Source organism: Ophidiomyces ophidiicola (genome assembly GCF_022830035.1).
Source record: "Ophidiomyces ophidiicola strain CBS 122913 chromosome Unknown scaffold_17, whole genome shotgun sequence".
Taxonomy (NCBI): Eukaryota; Fungi; Ascomycota; class Eurotiomycetes; order Onygenales; family Onygenaceae; genus Ophidiomyces; species Ophidiomyces ophidiicola.
This window is the reverse complement of record NW_026054657.1, coordinates 113,105-133,250: the sequence shown is the minus strand read 5'-3', so window position 1 is coordinate 133,250 and position 20,146 is coordinate 113,105. Positions and strand designations below refer to the sequence as shown.

The window sequence follows — 20,146 nt, the reverse complement described above, 5'->3', positions numbered from 1 at the left end:
CAGCGCTTGACGTTACGAATAACCCCTGCCTTTGTTTTGAGCTATTTTGTACTCTATAGCGGGCCACAGATCCTGTGGCTAGTTATGCAATTGTCGCGTCGAGTATCACCGTATGGAGAATATTTCAACGCGTTGGGGTGTACGCAATTTCTCGAATCGCCATGGACCCTAGCAACACTAACTACCTCAAGACGGGGTAGTCAACTATAATGGATATGTATTCTGGCCAATTAGTTATAAGAACGTCTGGGGTAACTTGGCATCCGCGTCGCTCTTTCAAGTCATCCCCTATTGTTATTAAACCACCCATAAACATCCTAGTCGCTGGTTTCAATCACCCCCTTGACTCGGAAAATAAAATGTTTTCGGATTTTCAGCCACTCTAACTCATAACTAACTCCTGTCTAGATTGACTTTGCGAGTCTTTTGAGCTGGTATCAAGATCCACTGCTTGAGTCAACAACAACCCCGCACGACCTGCAAGCGTTCGAGGGCTGCCGGCAGCAGCCACAGTGCATGCAACTGTCTTATCATGGCTTTTTTCCTATTGCTTTTCTTCACTACGGTGTCCTCCGCGCAGCATTTCCATGGGTCTTGACTTGGCGTCCAGGGTTGTACATGTTGGCAATGACACGCTACTTCAAACCCTCAGCCTCCACTCCATATCGTACGTTGCATTTCACCTCTTCTTCTATGAAAAACAAACTAACAAAAAAGTCTTGTTTTCGGGTAGCTCATTTGCAATTGGATGTATTGCGTATGCTCTGTTTGCGAAGACACTTCAAGCAGACATAAGAATGAGGTGCACCCCTTAAAGCAAAGGCACATGAAACCACATTGGAGTTGTGTTCGCCATTTCATTCCATTGGTTTGACTGTCACGATGGTAAAGCTACTTGCAACTGCAGCTGCGTTAGCACTGCCATTTCTCTCAATGGCGGCCCCAGATACTGGGAGAATCGTGGGTGGCAAACCAGCTCATCCCGGTCAATTCCCTTCGATACTTTCCTACTCATATTTTGGGAGAAAAGGATGTGCTGCTGTATTGATTAAACCCGGTGTCGCAGTCACAGCAGCACACTGTGTTTTCGAATGGATGATTAAGCATTCAACTGTCCGTGGTGGAACCCTTGTAAGTTAACTCTCCTGTTACATTGCCATGTGTCAATTGTGGTTCTCACTTCTTTATAGATTTGGAATGTTGGCGGAAGGCATGTAGCAGTTAACTCTACTTTAATCCATCCAAAATATGAGCGAGCCACCCACAACTCCGACATTGCTCTTTTGTACCTCAATGATACCATAGCGGAGGGTGCGGGAATTGGCTATGCCGAACTACCGGAGCAGGGGCACGATCCCAAGCCTGGCTCAAAAGGAACGGTAGCAGGCTGGTATGTTCTAATTCTTGTAGCTCTCTTTTTCCATTCGAAGCATTAGAAAGCTAACAATATCATATGACATAGGGGGCGAACTGCTCATAAAGGACCGCAGTCTAATATCTTATTATTTGTGGATGTTCCAGTCAGGAACCGAACAACCTGCAAGAAAGCTCATGCTGAGGCCAAGAAGCTTATTACTGAGAATATGGTCTGTGCGGGAGAGGAAGGAAAAGATTCATGTCAAAATGATAGTGGTGGCCCTTTCTATGAGTCGGGGACCAATAAACTGATCGGGATCGTGTCATGGGGTGTCGGTTGCGCGTCAGCAAAATATGGAGGGGTGTATACGAGAGTTGGTATGTTCCGCGACTGGATTGATCAAAATATCACACCGACTGGTGTTGAGGTAGATTTTGGGCGATCCAACTTCTCGTGATGGAAATATGACATTGGTTGCCAGGAAGCGCTCTACTTTATGCATATAGGCATTGCTATGCTCAGACTACAGAAAATCTTCTCATATAAACGAATAGCTACTTGTGGATATCTACTAGTTAGGTTTTTCATAAGATTATGTAGACCTGATGAATGAGGTCCGCATTTCCACTAGTTCGCGATGCTTGTATGACCAAAGAGAGCTACATGTTGGTTTTAATTGCTTTTCTCCCGGATAGTTGAGCGACAGGGGCTGACGAATCCCAGCCACTAAAGTTTATTCCAAACACATTGACACTGTTCCGTAACTACAAAGTACATGGTAACCAGTTACTACATCATCTTACTTTCCCCCACCACTCCACTGTTGTTTCTATTAATTGGCCTTAGCAGAACGAAACCAAAACTTCTAAAGGTAGAGACACCGGCTTCAAGGCCCAGAAAAATAAAATGTATTTTCAAGAGGAGATAATCCGTGGTAAAGGCGGGCTGTAATAATCGTTCTAATTAGGGGGGTAGAGAGAAGCTAGTATTGTACAGTGCTAGATGCAGAGATTCCATTCAGCTAGAACACACTTATGGGAAGAAAAGGCGTTAAGAGTTTTTAGTAATAGCTTCATATCTAAGAGCTAGCAGTTAGCAAAAGCACGTCAATGCTATCATGGAAATCAGTAAGACAAACCTTTTCCCTCTAAATGCCCAGATCCCCCAGTTTCCGCAAGAGATGTCATGTGGATCTTGATCATTCAAATCCCACCTTAAGCTACGGAACACATTCTCTCCAGGATGAAGAAGAATATCAAATTCCCCGCGGCACTTATCTGTTACCCATTGTACATCTCTATTCATATCAAATTCAGTATAGCCTGTGCATATAATGGGGACTTTCGTTTGCAAAAGCTGTGGTAGTGTTTGTTCCCATTCGTGGGAGCTCGCAGGATGACCTAGTCCGGGATGGAAGAGCATGAAGCAGTCGAAGTATGGGTCATAGGGCTGGAACATATTCGCCTCATGCATAGTGTGGAAATAATCCACATAAGTTGTGATTTTCATTTGTGGCCCAAGATAAGCCTCAACAATACCCCCGAAAGGGTTCTCTGGTGTTCGTTCTGGGAGTGGAAATTCGGCGTCTCGGTTTGTCATGCTTTCTGGACCGATGAAGATTACGTGAATGGTTGCTCGTGGAAAAAGGTGACTGAGTTGTTCCCAGACGTCTCGTGGGAGAGAAGACTCTGCACGAGCTCCGAGGACGAATAGCCGGACTGGTGGGGCATGTAGCCGTAGGCCAGATATATCAGGTCCTTCGCCAGTTCTAGGAGGATGAAGAGTATATCGGAGAGCTATTATTGACGCTATAGTTAGCAAAACATATCGATGAGTACGAGGTGCTTATACTAACCGCTAAAACTTCGCAACCCCTCCTTCGTCAGCCTTCCATTGCCTCGGTGGTTATATGGGCTCAATTCGTGCAGCACGCTCGCAATAGAGAGGGGATATGTCAGCAGTCTCGTTACCTGTCTCATACTTCTATTGTCGTTGACTGCAGAAAATTCTCTTGTATAAAGAAGTGTATCCCAGTTCGTCATATTTACCACAATCTCATCTTCCTGCCGGCCGGGGTACTCGAACTCCGGGAAGAACCGGCCGGACACCAGATCGTGATCATCTGTATTAATTTGGCGAAGCTTTTCACACACTTTCAAATGCTCTTTAAAATCGTCCATCCAATGTTCTTCGGAACAATATACCGGAATTCCGCAGTACTTGCACTCGAAATCTGCAGGTGCAGGTTGTAGGCCTGCTGTGGAGGGTTTTCTCGATTCAGAGTCGGACGGGGATTGTGGCTCCCTACTTCTTCGGTGACTAGGGTGAGGACATAGGGCGTTGTGTTTTATGGCTTCAGCTCTTCGTCGGATAGCTTCGGACGGTGAGCTGGAGTAGGGGTGGAAGAGGCCCTTACTAGGATTGCGAGGCGAGCCGGAGCTCTCGTGGGGTACAAACTTTTGTTCGGTGTTCACTTTTCTAATAACATTTATTTTGTTTCCACTGTTCGTATCGCCTTGTTGCTGCCGGATTTGCGACGAAAAGCTCTTCGGGTGGTAACCACTGATATTTGCAATCCATCTTGGCCGGATTCCGGAGCCATGGCGCTTAATGCCAATGTGAAGCACTCGCACACATCGTTGACAGCTGAGTTCCACGGCCATTTCTTCGAATGCGTGTTTATTATCAATACATCATTCACTCACTTTTTTGAAAGCCGTATCAAAACCCTTGCACGTGATGAAAACTCGGGCCGACTTTACTCCGGCGATATGAAAGTGAAGTGAGAATAATAAACTAACTCAACGGAGTGACTAGGAAGTACGGGGTATATTTATGATAGTTATACATTAAGATATCTAACTGGCGACCACCGAAAATCGACTTCAATTAACTACACGAAATTAGATGTAATGCAAAACGTTGAGATGGAAGTAAAGCCTCCGCGATGTATAAGATCAGTATATAAAATGCCCGGGGTTAAAAAATATCCTCGCAGGCACTCCAGTCGCCAGCCTTTCTGCACTTCCAGTATTTATCACCATAGACCCAATAATCCTCACCGGTGGTCTCGCACTTGCCTTTGTGAAACCACTTCGGTTCGAATTCCTCGCCGTTCGCCTCGCGTTCTCTACGCTTGGCCCTCTGCTTTTCCTCGACGCGATGTTTCTCAGTAGCCGCAAAGTCATATTCGCCGTCCTCCATGGCACGTTGATCTGGTCGCAGGCGGGTATCTGTTGGAGGCAGATATGGTCTCAATGTATCAGGTACTGCATTGAGTGTGACAACAAACGGTGTAAGGTTAAAGGGAATACCACTTGGTCGAGGATTCGCCTGCCAGACTAGGAATGCCTGTGAAGAATCGGAGCTATGTGTTTCTGTCTCTGGTGGCGCGACTGTTTCGTGGTAGCCAGGTGTATGTCGAGCATAGATCTTGTCATTCCATCGTCCACCAATACTCCATTTTGGAACACCATCTCGATCTAAAACTTTTCCGGACACCTGGTAGGCAGATGATGCTGTCCATCCACGCGGTTTGAAATCTAGATTGCAAACTTCGCCGGTTGTCCAGTTCTTAATAACCATTGGACCATAATTGTCCACCGTTGGGCTTCCAGTGACAATACCGATGACTGACGAGGTTACTTTTTTCCACGTATATAGCTCCTCGCCACCTGTAACGGGGCGCAGTCGTAGGAACCAAGTTCCTAATGGATTAATATCAAAGGATTTACCATAGAATTTCGACTTAACAGCCGACTCGCCCTAGACAGGATATCAGCACTAAACTTCTTAATACAGACGAAAGGAGTATTACGTAGTAATCCCATTTGGCGGACTCCGCATACGCGGCACCAATAGGTGGATGATGGCTGACTTGTTCAACAACAAAGCGGAAGCCTTTGTCTGGACGCACGTACTCAAAGGTTTCTCCAAGAAGTGGGTTGAATGGCTTTGCGACACGGCCAATCGTTGAAGCGTACTCACTGGCCGCAAAAGCGGCGACGTATAGCATGCGTTCCAAGGAGTCCGTTTTGTCGGCAGCAATATCAATGAGGTCCGTGTATTCCATATCCTCTGCCACACGCTGAAGTAGCGAAGTAGGTTCGTTGAAAGATACAGGGAGAGTCATTTTGGTCATATCTTTGCCAATCATAGATTTCAAAATACCCTAATGAACGGCAAGTCAGTAATCGGATGGGGTAGTGTGTTGAATTTCGCATTCTTACCCAAAGGGAGATTTTTGGTCTATCATCGCTATCCATTTTCAATCTTTTGCGTATGGGCTCTTCATAGCCATCGAACGATGGCTTGATTTCCAGTTGTTTCGCCGTTCGAATATCTGACTCGGCAACAGGCACCTCTTCCGATTTAGAAGGAATGACAACCTCAACCTCGCCGGCGTCAATCGCATCAAAGAACTCCTCATCTTCTTCCGACTCGCTATCGGACACGCCGCTGATCTCTTCAAATATGGTCTTTCTTCGAACCAGACCAACTTTACTTTGGCTAGGCCCTTCTTCTGAAAGCTCTTTGACAACGTCAACTGCATCTGATATTTTCACATGCGATGCTCCTAGAGCAGAGGTTCCAGATGCACTCTCTAGCGCCTCCTTCAAGGCTTTCTTGGTTCGTTTACGTTTGTCTTCAGATTCGCCCATTCTATTCTGAAGATCTTCATGCTCTTTCGCAACACGGGCCATACTGTCTTCCCACATTTTCCGCGCATCGGCCTCCCTTTCGAGCCGATATTGCCAGTAGGCATCGCGGTCGCGTGATATTTTAAGTAAGTCAAGCACAAGTGAGTTCAAGTTACTGATAGCTCCTTCGTATGTACTAAGCGCTTGGGAAACGGAAGGGTCTGCGATCGGCGTGTCCGGGTTTTTCTCCTTTTCAGCTTGAAGTGCAGAAGAGACTGTGCTCAGAAGGTCTAGCTGTAGTTTAACGGACTGCGCAGTGATGTTGAACGCATCCTTGTTGGCGGGTTTCATTTCTCGACTGCTGTCATAGTCTCCATAATCATCATCGTCCACGTCCACTTCTGCAGTCATAGCACCTTGACTAACAACGCGGTCAATGCTAGTCTGTTGATCAAGAGCAATCGAAATGCCGTCTTCGTCTACCCCACCAGTATCTGAAGCGCCTCTTGATGGCTGAAGGCTTGATTTCGACACGCTAGGCGTTAGGGTCAAGGAAGGAGGGGCGAGTGTTTTGCCATTTCCTTTGACACTAGTGAAACTAGCAGCATCGGCTTGATGTTCAGGAGCCTGTCCAAATTGGTCCATCTTTGCCTGCCGCAAAAATTCGGCATCTCTTGTTCGTCGCCGGTCATCCTCCTTGGCCTCATCTTTAGCCCATTGAATGGCATTGTTCAGTGCCCAAAACCATCTTTTTGCTTCCACAACGTGGTTGGCCTTCAAATGATATTTGACTGAAGATTTCCCCTGAATTTCAAAGCGAGTTTTATCTTGAGGGTCCATATTTAGTTTTGCAATACGCATGTTGATAGCACCACGGCAGGCTGATCCGGCATCGTCTATGATACTTCAGTTTGATATTAATTTAGTTTGGAGAGTCAGACAAACCTTGATGTTTGTAATAACTCAAAACTCCATCTTCGAGAACAAACCATCTTAGTTTATAGCCGCCTGTATAGTTTGTCCACTTTTTAAGGTATCCTTTCATTTCCCGAGCATCTTTCCCTCCAATAGAGATTTCGCCTCCACCAGGCCCAGAAGCGTGCCCTAGAATTGATTTCTCCTGAATCCCTCGCTGGGCGATCACAGCTGCTGGAGATTTCTTCAAGATACCTTTTGTTCGATCATCTTTGGTAACATCCTGCGGAAGTTTTCCTTTTTTATCTCGACGAAATGGGTCGGCGCCATTCATCAACAGAATTTGAATTAACTTGCAGTCTTTCTTCCTTGCTGCCTCATGAAGCAGTGTACCACCAGTGGATGATGTCGTCCGGTCCACAACGAGATCCAAATTATTTACATCAACGGTCCCCTGGATTCGCGGCTCGCCGAGCAATTTTTCCAGTTTGTCGTAGTCACCCTGCGAAACTAAACTCTGTATTTCTCGAGTCTTTGTATCAACAAATACGGACCGGCAGAGCTGAAGGTGTTGAAATATTTCAGGTGTACGGGCCAAATCAAGAGGTATCTGGCCGTGATAGTTTGTGAGGGCATCGTTGATATTCGGGCGCTCCAGCAGGTCCTTAACAATGGAAAGTCTGCCTAACTGTGCAGCAAGGTGGAGGGGAGTATTGCCATCTCTATCTCTCGCATTGATATCAATGTCACTATTAGAGAGAACATACTCCACAACTTGAGGTTCAGCACATTGTATCGCCAAATGCAAGATACTTGTTCCTAGCTCTGAGTTGCTGTGACCATGGGACTCGCGACAGTCTTTAATGGCTTTCGATATAGCAGTAGTGTCACCGTCGCGTAGGATTTCGAAGAGGCGAAATGTTCGGACCGACTGTTCAATTGTCAAACCACCACTTGGCGGATTTGACTTCATTTCGGCGCCTTCCTTCGAAGTTGGAGGATCTTCGGTAGCCTCGCGGGATAAATTATTGCTGCTTCGATTGCTCATCGTGTCGGCATCGCCTTTCCGTTTCGAAGGACGCAGGTAGCTCATGGAAGCGGAGAAGGAATGACGTGGATCGTTCACGGGAGAGGGGGACGTCGACGTGGTGGGAGAGCCAGGGTCTAGGTTCGATTGCTTATCATCCGTGCCGTCATCGCTTCTCGATTTATCGCGATGCAGGATGGACAGTGCGAGCGCACTCTTGGAGCGCTTATGCCTATGACACCAAGATGATGATGAAGCTGAGTAAGTGTCGAGCCATGGTTCATCAAAAAGCAAGCTGGGGATTGCGGGGGATAGGCTCCACGGCAGCGATACATACGAGCACTTCTCAGGGGACTGGGGACATCACTGGACTTACCCTCCGGCTTTATCCTCCATCTTCGCCTACTGCCAGTTGCGAGGTCCCTGTGTCGATGGTGGGATGCTCCTATGATAGGGGTCCGATGTTGACGGGGAGGCACACACACTTGGCGGTTTTGTCGGGCTAGCTGGCGAGCTTCGAACTGCCGTTCAGCAGGGAGAGAGACGTATTCGAGGTGGAGGAGGTCCTGTGAGGGACAGCGGACGTGATCCGAGGGCGGCGGGTGACTTGTTGGCGGGCTTCCTGGTTCTGGAGGGTGTTTGGGCGAGGACTTGGCAGCTCAAGCATTGGCGCAACAGGATCAACCAGCCAACCTCGCAGCACACCAAATGTTGCCATCGCCCGGCGAACTATCGATAAAACGGCCCCAAAGCGGCGAAGACGCCCTGCACCCAAGGACGATCCTGAAGTCCGATCAGCCCTATGCCCGCTGAGTTGCGGCCGCGTGGCAAAAATGCCCTCAACGGATTTAGGGCCGGCGATTCAACCTAATTGTTGAGAGTTGCGCGTCAAGAATTACGGAGTACATTATTATTTTATTATCACGAGCCGCTGGCTAGGCGCGTGCGCTGCGGACAGAGGGATTTTCACCGCGGCTAATCTCCCGGTGTTTAACTACGGCCTTTGCTCCCCGCTGACTAGAAGAATGACACTCCCAAGTTGCCTCCTTAAATCCTCTTTCTCCACGTCGTGTGTATCCTCCACTTCTCCCCATTGCTCTGTCTGCCACCGGACTTCCAGGCTCGAGACCTCGGCAGCCTTTTCAATCCCAAAATTTCTCTCGCTATCGGGCTGCAAGTGCCGAAAATATTCACTCCACTCGACAACAAGTCTGACTGCAACAAGCAGACTCTTGCTCGCTAGGACCGCTCTCTCTAGCCCCGCAAGTTCGTAAGCTGGCAGCCCAGCAATCCAACCGCGGATCACTTCCTTTGTAGTTTGTGGCTGTGAGACTGGGAGGATGCTGTCAGCCTCTAGGACAGGCTTGATCTCAACCCCCGGCCAAACTTTCGTGGACAGGAATGCAATTATAGGCTGTGCCGTGCGTATTTGCACCTCCCGTAGTGATTCTACAGACGTCTCATTTGATGTATCCCGCGCGACTTCATGGGGTTCGTTCTCGGGCGCCCAGCTCAACAGCGTGTCGGTGTCAAGGTACCTCATTAGGGTGCGAATGATCTCATTTCGCGCAGTATCATCGCCTCGAGAATCCTGCTGGACGATATCTTCTGCACGTGCGGCGAGTGATGTGAGAGGAATTAAATGCTGCTTCAGCGCCTGCTGTGCTGATACGAGCAGATCCCATTCCAGAGCGATTGCATGTGCGAGGTGCGGTTTTGAGCGAGGAATGATGAGGATATTTTTGGTGGGTGTGCGTATTGGTCGAGAATCTAACGAGACTTGGAACCCTTCTACAGCCGGCTTCGGTTAATATGTGGCGTTGCGTGACGAGGGAACGCCATACCAGGTACTTCTGTTACATGAACATCTTTCCAAAACCTCCGCCGTAGCACACCGGCTTTTCCATCCCCTCTCGCCACCCCAGCATTCTTATCCTGCCGTATTAACGCTGATTGTTTTTTTCGTCGTTCAATCCGCTCAGTGAACTCCGGAGACGGTATTGGAGCTTTGGGAGGAGGTCCATGGACATTTATCGGATGTGCTACCGCGGTGTTGGAGACGGAGTGGTGAACATAGCGCAGTCGGGAAGCATCCCGGAATCCTATGGGAACGAATGAATACCGCGACCAAATGGAAGATGACCTCTGCAGGGCTTTCATCGTCAAAAGTCAGGTTTGAAGCGCCTGAGCTTCAAGCATGATATGTCACCTGCGGTTGGTTGAGGATCGGATATCGGAAGAATATAAAAGCGAAAACTACACTCACGTGATTTAGGGATATTCCTAAAAAGGCAGGAATCTAGAAACATCGGAAGTTTGCCTGCTACATGCCAGGCGATAAGTAGCAGAGCAGGTGTCTGTATCGAATCGCTGGCTTCCATTTCAGCCATATGGAGGAGGGTGCTGCCTGCTTTGTGCCTGGCCATAGAGACACTCTCATTCTGTGTGTTCTGGGGAATGAAGTTAAAGGCATCTAAACCATGTGAGTGCTGACTTGATTCGTTGTGCGATATGCGCTCACCATGTGACAGCAACTCTCAACTACATGCTACTAATTTTCAGATAATATGCTTTGTGGTAATTTTCAAGGCTAGGAACGTGTGCCCCTGACTACGGGGGGTTAAGAACGAGTGAGCGTCGTCGAAATCGCGGTGAGCCGTCAAGCCACAGGCAAGGGAATTTTCTTGTGCATACTAAAGAGCGGTGACATTCTCTGCGCGTTTCGACATGTTTTATTGACACGAGCTAGGTAGCCACCCGTATCGTCCCCCCTCGTCGAGAGCGCCACGCTGTACGAACCCTTATTGCTCCTCCACTACTACTGTTTGCCCTTCGGACGCAGCGGGCACGCCGTTTTTCAGTCTCGGATCTTGCAGAGTTTAATATCTCGATGCGACCTCCCCTGTGTAGGGTGACGAGCTAGGATGCACGCGCCCTGCGCAGATCAAACTGCAAATCTCGCGTTTGGCGGGCGGGGGTGGTGCTGGACACACCCAGGCCGGTTCCAGATACGACCGACCGTTTGTGGGACGAGCGGCCACTTTTGTTTCATGTGGTCGTGCGTTGCGCACACGCAGGTCCGGGGCGGGGGGGGGCCGGGCCGGGGTTAGTTAGTTATATTGGTGATTGTGGCTGGCGCAGCGCGGCCTGCCTGCATTTAAGCTCGAGGCCAAAGACGGGGCCGGGAGCTTCTCACCACTAAGCACGCCCAGCGCCCCCGGGCTGGCTGCGACGTGCTGGGAGTCTGCATGTCCGCCACATCGACCCCCTCCCCCCGCCTCCCCCGGCCCGTTTGTGCGCGTGCTGCGAACGCCCGTCTCGGGGTTTCATAATGGAGATTATGATCGCTGGGTCAGGAACCGACGGCCGGGCCAATGAAAGCGTGCAGGCCACGCATCACCTCGTCGCTCGTCGCCTGCCGGGCGCCGACGGTGATACTCGCCCGATGCTACACTGTGCTGCCGTCGACTACTTGCTGATCCCTCCCCAGCAATGCTGCCATCGTTGGGCAGGGATTGCACATACCCCTCGCCCTATCGATCGTTCTCGAAACCGTTTTCTTCTCCAGGAGCTGCGGCAGTGGGCTACCGAGAACGCACGTGTGTCGTTGCCTGTGGCTTCGTGGAGGGCCTGGATCTTCCCCTTGCACCTGCGCCTGCACATGTCCATCTGTCCTGTCCCGTCAGTGCGTTAATCCATGCCCATGCTACCCCAGTGGAAATGATTGATCTACCTGCGTGGCCAGGTGGTGTGAAAAAAATAACAAGAAAAAAAAAAATACGAATAGTCACCTGTCTCGATTATTGCGATGATGGAGCTTCTCAACAAACCTTACGCCATCGGGGCGTCGCGACCACGCAGAACCACACAATTGGCCTACATAGTTAGCCGCGCGAGTGGAGGTATGGAGTCACGAAGGTTCTCAAATAATGCCACTACTGCAACCATGCGTGTGCTGTAACTACTTAACGGCCTCTAAGCCGTCTCGGAACATATTTTGGCTGCAGCTAGGGAGCCAAAGGCTAGCTGCGGCAGCATCTCCCCGGGCTTAGCTCTGATCAAAACAACTTGTCAGAACAGTACACCGTATGGACTAAATTTCGGGAATTCGTTCTTTTTTTGTATGACGAACCGACCCGGCAATCACGCAGAGACACGGGAATCCATGCCATGCGATCATTCCGCCTGTTGTAATATGTTTGACATGGTCACCCGGCAATTTCTCATGAGAATATTTTGGAAATTTGATGTCACTTCATGCGCCATTAATGATCAAAAGACACCTTGAGAGCCGCAGGCAATCAAGAAAAGTTAATCACTAGGCACCGCTCTAGACAGTGCAATACTGCTAGTAATCAGCAGATGGGGTACACACATACTAACTACGCAAAATATCATTTTCCTGACAATGCTTAATTGCGTTTTGCCTACTACAAACAATGCATGTCCCATATCTAGATCTATACATCGCACCACGTGCTTGAATGCAACGAAACTTGGCGCCAATCTATAGCCGATAGCTACCTAAACCCCGTATTGCCCGGCATTTTTCCCATCCTCCCTAGTTACCCATGAAAACTCCCTCAAAAAAAAATAATAAAAGAAATAATTTTCTACAGAAAGGAATCATCATGTAACAAAAATAAAATCTCGGATTTCAAAACTGCCTTTTTACGCCAGAAAAAAAAAAAAAAAAAAAAATTCCAAAAGAATTACCACACACCGGCAAGTGCGGTGGAGAAGCCAGAATGGAAGGAAGGTTTGATTTTCACATGCAGCTGCTGCGGGCTCTGCCACGACAGACAACAACACGTAACTACACCGGGTGTGTGTGTGGAAAACCATGCTGGAATACCACCATGTCTGGGCCGTCCTTCCATGGATTCCAGAGTCGTGGCTTTTATCGTATTTTTTTTTTTTTTTTTTTGGCCTGTGATAGTTAAGTCGCCGCGCGGCTGTGTTCCTACATATGCCGGTTGGTCCGTGTCCGTCCAGCAGCAGCAGCAGCAGCGGCCAGGCCCAGGCCTAGTTAGAGGGGGGCCAGGCCAGGCCAGCGCACGGGTCACACATTGCATTCTTCAACACACACACAAAAAAAGGTAAAGAAGGGAAGGGATAGAAGCGAGCAGTAGTCATGGTAGGAGTACAGTAGTAGTCAAAAGTGAACTTTTTTTTTTTTTTTTTCATCTTTTTGCACAAAAAAGAAAGAAGAAAAAAAGGGAGATGGCGCCACCTCCGAGAAATCCTGGGGGGGGGCGCACGGATACAGTTCATGTGCATGCATGCATGATTGAGGGAAGGAATAATGAGTGATGAGTATAGGGGATGCATAATGGATGGATGGGTGGGACTAGTGGAATGGTGGTGGTAGTGTGTGTGTAAGTATTTGAGAAAGATCGATATGTGAGGGTATTATTAAGAAAGAAGAAAAAAGGATTTGTTTATTTTTGTGTTTCCATTACCAAACCACATGAGCCATCTATTAGGAGGAAAGAGAGAGAGAAAAAAAAAACAAAGGATCTAAAAAGCAGGCGCAGCAGAAGGAAGAAAGGGAGATCTAAAATTTGTCATTAAAATGAGAAATAATAATAGAAGAAGAAAAAAAAGTAAGAAGAAAAACCTTTTTAGTCTTTTTTTTTTTTTTTGTTTGGAACACTCCCAGCCCTAATGCCTTTTTGAAAAAGAAACAAAAAAAACTCTATACCGGAAATCAAAAGCTATAGTGTTGTCAGAGGATGGGGAGGGGGGAAGAGAGCCTAAGAGAAGTCGCTGGGTCCGATGCTAAGAATGCTTCAGAAAAGCGAACACCAAAAAAAAAAAAAGCTCGGGGGCGGCAATAAAAGAACAACCAAAACCAAAACAGAAAAAATCGTAGTAGTATCTATAAACGACAATGATTGAAGAAATGGTAGCCAAAAAAAAAAAAAAAAAAAGTCTTCTTTTTTTTCGTTCAACATCATCCACGATATACCCAAGAAACCCAAGATAGATGAAACCAGAAAAAAAAAAAAGTAGCTTCTAGAAATATGTCAGAACGGAGGTCCCACGTCGCGCGCGCAGAGGGTGGGGGAGCTTTTCGCTCTCTCTATCTCCCTCCGTCCCCCTCTCTCTCTCGCAGATCGATTTTGTGGGGGGAGAAGGACGCGCGCGCAAAAGAACAGGCCAATACTACACCAAAAAAAGAAGAAGAAGAAGAAGAAAATTAAGAAGGGGGGGAGAGAGAGTAGGATGGGCGGAGCCGGGGAATCATCCCTGCGCAAAAAAAAAAGAAACGTATGCATCGGAGATATCTTGTCGGCCTTCTTCTCTTTGTTTTTCTTTTCTAGAATCAACAATTATTATCTCCGCCCCCCTCCCGGTGAAAATAGAATCAAATAAGTAATGGTATTAAAAAAAAAAGCAGGGAGATGCTGGCATAGAGGGAGGAGGATGAAGTCGAAAAAGTGGGTTAGGTTAGGTTGCTTGTCCGACTGGGACATTATTACTATCCATTCTCAGTACGGAGTAATCAGAGTCCAAGTCAGTCCATTGAGACAGTGGGGGCGGTCTTTCTCCCCAAGACTTTTTGTTTTGGTATGTTCTGCCGACGGGAGATTACCGTGACACAAAACAAGAAGGGAAGCATGGGGGGGAAGGAGGAGGCAAGGGCCAAGTCGAAAGTGTCTCGTGTTTTTTTTTTTTCGTGCTGGGCCACATGCGAGTCAGGAAGAGAAGAAAAAAAGGGGGGCGTGAAAAATTAAGATCAGATAACAAAAACTAGTGAGGAAACAGGAAGGACGGACGGACGGACGGAGGGTGTTGTTGGAAGGGCGCAGAGAAAGAAAGGGCGGGGTGGAGAACAGATGATGCGATCCAAGCCGGTGGAAAAGGTAAATCAGAATCCCTCGGGGCGGGAATTTTTGCGGCTATTTTTCGCATTATTTATTTGTAATTTGTGCATTTCTGGGTTGGCGAGAGGCATTTTGGTCGGTTAGTTGGTTAGTTGGTATTAGTGTGATTATTATTGTTCGGGCACTCCAGCAGCTGGGCCTTGGAGTACGGGTAGGCGGCGGGCAGCAGCTCGTAGTCGGGCTTCTCCTTCATGCGATCGGTGTCGCTGACATCGGCGCCCTCGCGCGAGCCCCATGTCGTCTGCAGACCGAATAGTCAGTTTTAAGCTGCCACAGACCAAAACACCCAAAGGCATGTGACGGGCGGGCCGGGGAGGGTGGGTTTGGTCGTGTAGAGTGGACAAGGAAAAAAAAAAAATAAAAAAAAAAAAATCCCCAAAAGCAAAGGCCGCACTCCGTGCTCCGAGGAGACTAGAGAAGCCAAAAGAACACGGCGGTTCCTGAAAAACTGGAGCTTGGGAGGCAAAAGCGCAAACACCAAAACGATTGTTTTTTTTGCAAGGAAAACCGGCCGCAGAAGGGCCCCCAAGGCAGTGGGGCCAGGATTCGGGGCTAGAACGGAGATATCATTGTACGAGAGAAAACAAGCGCGCGGCGAGCCACGCAAGGTCGCAGCGGACGAGAGTATTATGACACGCGAAGACAAAAAAAAAATAAAGAAGAAGAAGAATAATGAAAATCACTCGGGCCGGGACTTACCACGTTGAGGGTCAGGGCGGCGTAAACCTTGATGAGGCCGTGGAGGTACCCAAACAGGATGGAGACGGGCAGCAGCAGGAAATCGGCCGGGTAGCGCACGAAGTGGCCGAGCAGCTTGATGAACTTGCTGACCAGCATCCACAGCAGCAGCGCCTGCAGCGCGAGCGCGCGCGTGTCGGCCGACCACGTCTCGGCGCCCTTCCACAGCAGCAGCACGAGCGACAGGTCGCCCACGAAGGCCGGCGGCGAGAGCGTCGTCAGGAACACCGCGTACGTGCTCCACGGCTGGCGGCTAAAATTTGGGGGGAGCGCCACACGGGCCCGCCCGCTAAGTTAGCCTGGGTTACTTCTTAGGTGTTATTCTGTCTCAAACGGCATTTGTGCGGTGTGCGGTGGTGGAGCGTGGGGAGGAGAGAGGAAGGGGAAGAGCAGGCAGGCAGGCAGGCAGGCAGTAAGCGGGCGTGCGCCCAGGCACGTCCGAACGCGCGATTTGCAGGGATCGAGGGATCTTCACCCGAGCAAAAGCAAAAACCACCGGCTAGGAAAAACAAAAAACACAAAAAAAGAAGACGCGCAGAAAAGAAAAGCAAAGAAATACGGGCGCACTAGGGCATGCATGGCAATCCCAGATACCACGTAAGAGAAACAGCAGCAGCAGCAGCAGAACAAAACAGACACCGGCGACCCGCTCAGAAGGCTAGGAGGGAAATGACATCAAATAACATAACATAACAGAAAACACGGGCCACTTACAACCACACGACCTGGTCCTGGAACAGCGAGGTCAGGTTGCTGCGCCAGTTGCTGCGCGACCAGCGCACGCACTGCTTCAGGAACTTGGGGTTGTCCTCGAGCGTGGTCTGGATCTCGGCCTCGGGGTGGTACTGGAAGTACGTCTCCCAGCCGTGCGTGACCATCCAGCGCGAGAGGAAGTTGTCGTCGTCGGCGTTGAGCTCGTAGCGCCCGAACCACCACTCCTCGTGCGTGAAGCCGTGGGTGAAGGCGCGGTCCTGGAGGATGCGCGTCCGGTACGCCACCGTGCGCCCGGACAGGCACGGCATGCCGCCGTCCATGTGCGTCGTCGCCGCGCAGTCGAAGTTGCGCCGCTCCAGGTACAGCGCGCCCAGGAAGTCCCACAGCCGCTGTGCCGACAGCAGCGGCGCGCCCGCGCTGCTGCTGCTGCTGCTGCTGTTCGTACTGCGCCGCAGCCGCTGGCACGTCGCCACGCCGCCGTACGCCGGGTCGGCGTCGAACGGGGCCAGCACCCACTTGAGCTCGGTGGCGGGCCAGGTGACGTCGTCGTCGACGAAGATGGTGATCTCGGTGCGCACCTCGGGGATGGCGCGCACCATCTGGCGGCGCTTGTTGGGCTTGGGGATGCTGAGCAGCTGGATGCGCGGGCGCGCGGCCGGCATGGCGTCCAGCATGCGGCGCGCGGCGGCCACGTTGGCGTCAATGGTGACGAGGATGATCTGGTGCGGCTCGTTCAGCAGGATGGTGCGGATGGTCTCCTCCAGCTCGGCGCCGCAGCCCTGCAGCGTGGGGATGATGATGGTGGCATCTTGCGACGTCAGGGTGGGACTGTCCGGCGGCGGGATCGGGCGAAAGGTCCATACTGCTAGTAGGTTGACTATCAATCGGAGGTACCGGTAGACGCTGCATGTCGTTAGTCATTGGAACGGATGGCCAGGGGGGCAGCCAGGGGGGGGAGTGGCGAGGGCACGCACAACAGCAGCTTGAACGCCAGGAGATGGGGGATCTCATAGGCCATGACGGCAGTCTCCTAGGGCTTCGCACCGCCCAACGCCGAACAGAGAGCACGCGCACCAGCTCGGGCGGCAGACAACAATGGCACGGCACGGCCGGCACGGGGGTATATCAGTACGCGAGCCGGCGGGCGGGCAGCGGAGCAGGGGGGAGAGAGAGTCAGAGAGGCGGAAGCGAGGACGAGACAGGAAAGGGAAGGGAGGTGGAGAGAACGAGGGAGGGTATGTATGTAGCATTGACTTAGGGAGGGGAGCGAGAGGGCGAGAAAAGCGGCGGACAGTCAAGCGCTCTTAAACGGGACGAGCAGCAGCACGGCGGTCCAGGGTGGTGGGGAGGTCGAGGCGGGCGCGGACCATTCTCGCATCGTGAGTTGCAATATGAGCAGCAGCACGCAATATCGCATCGCAACTATTATGGGGGGGGGGGGGGGTTGCGGCGAACAACAACAACAAGAACAGCAGGGGGGGGGGGGGGTTTTGGTTTGGTTAGTTAGTTTGATCGCGCAGCGCAGCGGCAGCACACGCGCGAGTGGGATGTGGATGTGATGTCGTGCGTTACGAAAAGAAACTCTGGAAACTGGAAACGGGGCGGTTGGCTCGAGCGGTGGGCGGCGACGGCGGCGGCGGCAGCGGCAGCGGCAGCGGTAGTAGGAAGAGGAGGAGCCGCAGGAGGAGGAGCAGCAGCAGCGGCGGCGGCGGCGGCGGGAGCGGGCGTGGTTAGTGAAGCGTCGCTGGGCGGGGTGGGCTGTGTGGTGGTGGTGGAGCGGGAGCAGCAGCAGCAGCAGCAGCAGCAGCAGCAGTAAGCACACCGCAGGGCAGGGCAGCGCAGCACAGCACAGCAGACGTCGTGGGCCAGGCACGGCGTGCGTAGGTCTGTATCGCATGTATGTCTGTATTACTGTCCTGACCGTTTTTATTATTTTTTCTTCCCACGGGCCGGGATGCGGCCGGGCGAGAAGGCAAGCGGCCGCTGCAGCTTAGCGACACGGCGGCGCGCGCTGGCTGTCTGGCTGTCTGTATGGGGCCCTGCTGGCCTGGCTGGGCCTGGGCAGGCCATATCCCTGCGCCGCGAGCCCCCCGCTAGCCCGGCGACCGTTGCGCCTGGAGGTGCCATCCAGCCCTCGCGACCCCCTGAGCTTGCTGCTGCCGCCCACACGCGCCCCCCCCCCCCCCCCCCCCCCCCAGCCCGGCGGCGGCAAAACACACCCACCGCCCCCAAGCCCACGCCCAGCCTGCGGCTTTCCCAGCTGGCATCATCGGGCTCGGGGACCCAGCGCACTGCCGGCCGTAAACTCCTGTCGCATGGGGCCCAAAGGCGACACACACGCACTCGCAAACAAGCAAGCCAAACCAGATGCCAGCCGATCTTGCGTTGCGGCTAACGAATGGGTCCCCCCCTCCGCTAGGCTAGGTATCATCATCGCCATCATCATCCTCAACAACAACATCAATCAGCCCGACGCCGGCCCACTCTGCTGCCGCACCTCGTTCGCCGTACGCCGCCGATACATTATTCTCAGATCACCCGAGTCGGGAAGACGCAGGGCGGGACCGGGGGGGAGAGGGAGGGGGCCGTTTCAAACCAACGCGGACACACACACACACTCTCTCTCTCTCAACCTCACTCGCTCTCACGCCGGGCAACACGGCGCTATTCCGCGCGCACCGCGACTCCCGCACGGCTCTCGGCAAACGCGGGCGCGCGCGGCCCCAGCGAGTGGAGAGACCAGCAGTCGCAGCAACAGCAGCAGCAGCATCATCATCATCATCATTCGGACACAGCACCAACCGGGTCGACGATCAATCGTGGTTCTGTGATGGAGTGACGTTGGAGCAACAGCCTTTTTTTTTTTTACTTTTTGCCTTTGAACCGAACCCAAAAACGATTAAAAAAACCGGGCAGCCAGCGTTCCCGCTTGGCCTGGCCGGGCGGGTAACTAACGGATGTGCCAGACGTTGCAGAAACAAAAAACCTTTTTCTCGCCTAAACGATGCAGCGGAACGGCCTGTGTGGCCCCAACTCTCGTTCTGCGCGCAACGGCCTCACACAGAGGGGGGCGCGCGCGCGCGCTGCTGGATGGTCTGACCTATCCGCCCGCTCGCCCGCGCGACCGCGACCTTCCTCTTCTTTCTACGCTCGCCTCCAAAGGGGGGCCCCCCGCGAAACCCGCTTTCGGAAAACACCGGGCCAGCAGCCGTCGACCATCACACACACAAAAAAAAAAAAAAATTGGGGGCCCCAAAAATACTAATTACGCTGGCTGTGTTGAAGCGAGCCGTTATTGTTCGCGCGCGTTTCATAGAGCATGTATCGCGGGACGGTGGGGAGCGGCCGGAGGGATGCGTGCGCGCGTCTAAGCCTGGCAACCATGCCAACCCGCTCCGGCCCGACCGGAGAAAGCTGCTGCTGCTGCTGCTGCTGCTGCTGCACCACAACCATCACCGCCCGCCCACCTGCAGGCAGTAGTAGGAGGAGCAGGAGCAGGAAGGAGAGCTGCCACAGCAACTATGTGTGCGTCGTATCTCCGGGTACACATCCTGCGATATACTTGCGGGCTCCCAAGACCTACGCGAGCGGGCTGCCCGCCCTGACCTAAACTGAGCCCGAAAAAAAAAAAAAAAAAAAACTGACTCGGGAGGAGGTGTCCAATCCTCCCGCAGCGTTGCTTTCCGATCGCTGTCAGTAGTCACGTCCCAGGGGAAAAGGCGAACGTTTCACACGCGGGCCCGCCGCGATTGGGAAATGACGACGTAGCTTGGTTTAGACGGTGGGAGGCGGGCGGGCAGAGGGAGAAAGAGAGAGAGAGAGAGAGAGGGGCAGCAGCCCACCCCCCCCCCCCCCCCCCCCCCCA

At 51.7% G+C, this 20,146-nt stretch overlaps 5 protein-coding genes across 5 annotated transcripts; 1 reads left to right on the top strand and 4 right to left on the bottom strand.

The window, feature by feature from the left end:
• Nucleotides 1–882: 882 nt before the first annotated feature.
• Nucleotides 883–1,814, top strand: LOZ57_004277 (uncharacterized protein; the record flags this gene model as incomplete). The annotated part of the gene is made up of 3 exons (XM_049253321.1): nt 883–1,131; nt 1,191–1,390; nt 1,463–1,814. The coding sequence occupies 3 exons, from the start codon at nt 883–885 to the stop codon at nt 1,812–1,814; spliced, it is 801 nt and encodes a 266-aa protein (XP_049107667.1).
• Nucleotides 1,815–2,407: 593 nt separating this feature from the next.
• MSS51 (translational activator for mitochondrial COX1) lies at nt 2,408–4,020 on the bottom strand (the record flags this gene model as incomplete). The annotated part of the gene is made up of 3 exons (XM_049253320.1): nt 2,408–2,435; nt 2,496–3,153; nt 3,213–4,020. The coding sequence occupies 3 exons, from the start codon at nt 4,018–4,020 to the stop codon at nt 2,408–2,410; spliced, it is 1,494 nt and encodes a 497-aa protein (XP_049107666.1).
• A 316-nt stretch (nt 4,021–4,336) lies between these two features.
• LOZ57_004275 (uncharacterized protein) lies at nt 4,337–8,335 on the bottom strand (the record flags this gene model as incomplete). The annotated part of the gene is made up of 5 exons (XM_049253319.1): nt 4,337–5,122; nt 5,175–5,528; nt 5,587–6,893; nt 6,943–8,171; nt 8,316–8,335. 5 exons carry the CDS (start codon nt 8,333–8,335, stop codon nt 4,337–4,339), a joined length of 3,696 nt encoding a protein of 1,231 aa, XP_049107665.1.
• A 598-nt stretch (nt 8,336–8,933) lies between these two features.
• On the bottom strand, nt 8,934–10,099 carry atp12 (ATP synthase mitochondrial F1 complex assembly factor 2; the record flags this gene model as incomplete). The annotated part of the gene is made up of 2 exons (XM_049253318.1): nt 8,934–9,730; nt 9,784–10,099. The coding sequence occupies 2 exons, from the start codon at nt 10,097–10,099 to the stop codon at nt 8,934–8,936; spliced, it is 1,113 nt and encodes a 370-aa protein (XP_049107664.1).
• Nucleotides 10,100–14,917: 4,818 nt separating this feature from the next.
• Nucleotides 14,918–17,299, bottom strand: LOZ57_004273 (uncharacterized protein; the record flags this gene model as incomplete). The annotated part of the gene is made up of 4 exons (XM_049253317.1): nt 14,918–15,070; nt 15,529–15,820; nt 16,282–17,184; nt 17,256–17,299. The coding sequence occupies 4 exons, from the start codon at nt 17,297–17,299 to the stop codon at nt 14,918–14,920; spliced, it is 1,392 nt and encodes a 463-aa protein (XP_049107663.1).
• Nucleotides 17,300–20,146: the final 2,847 nt, after the last annotated feature.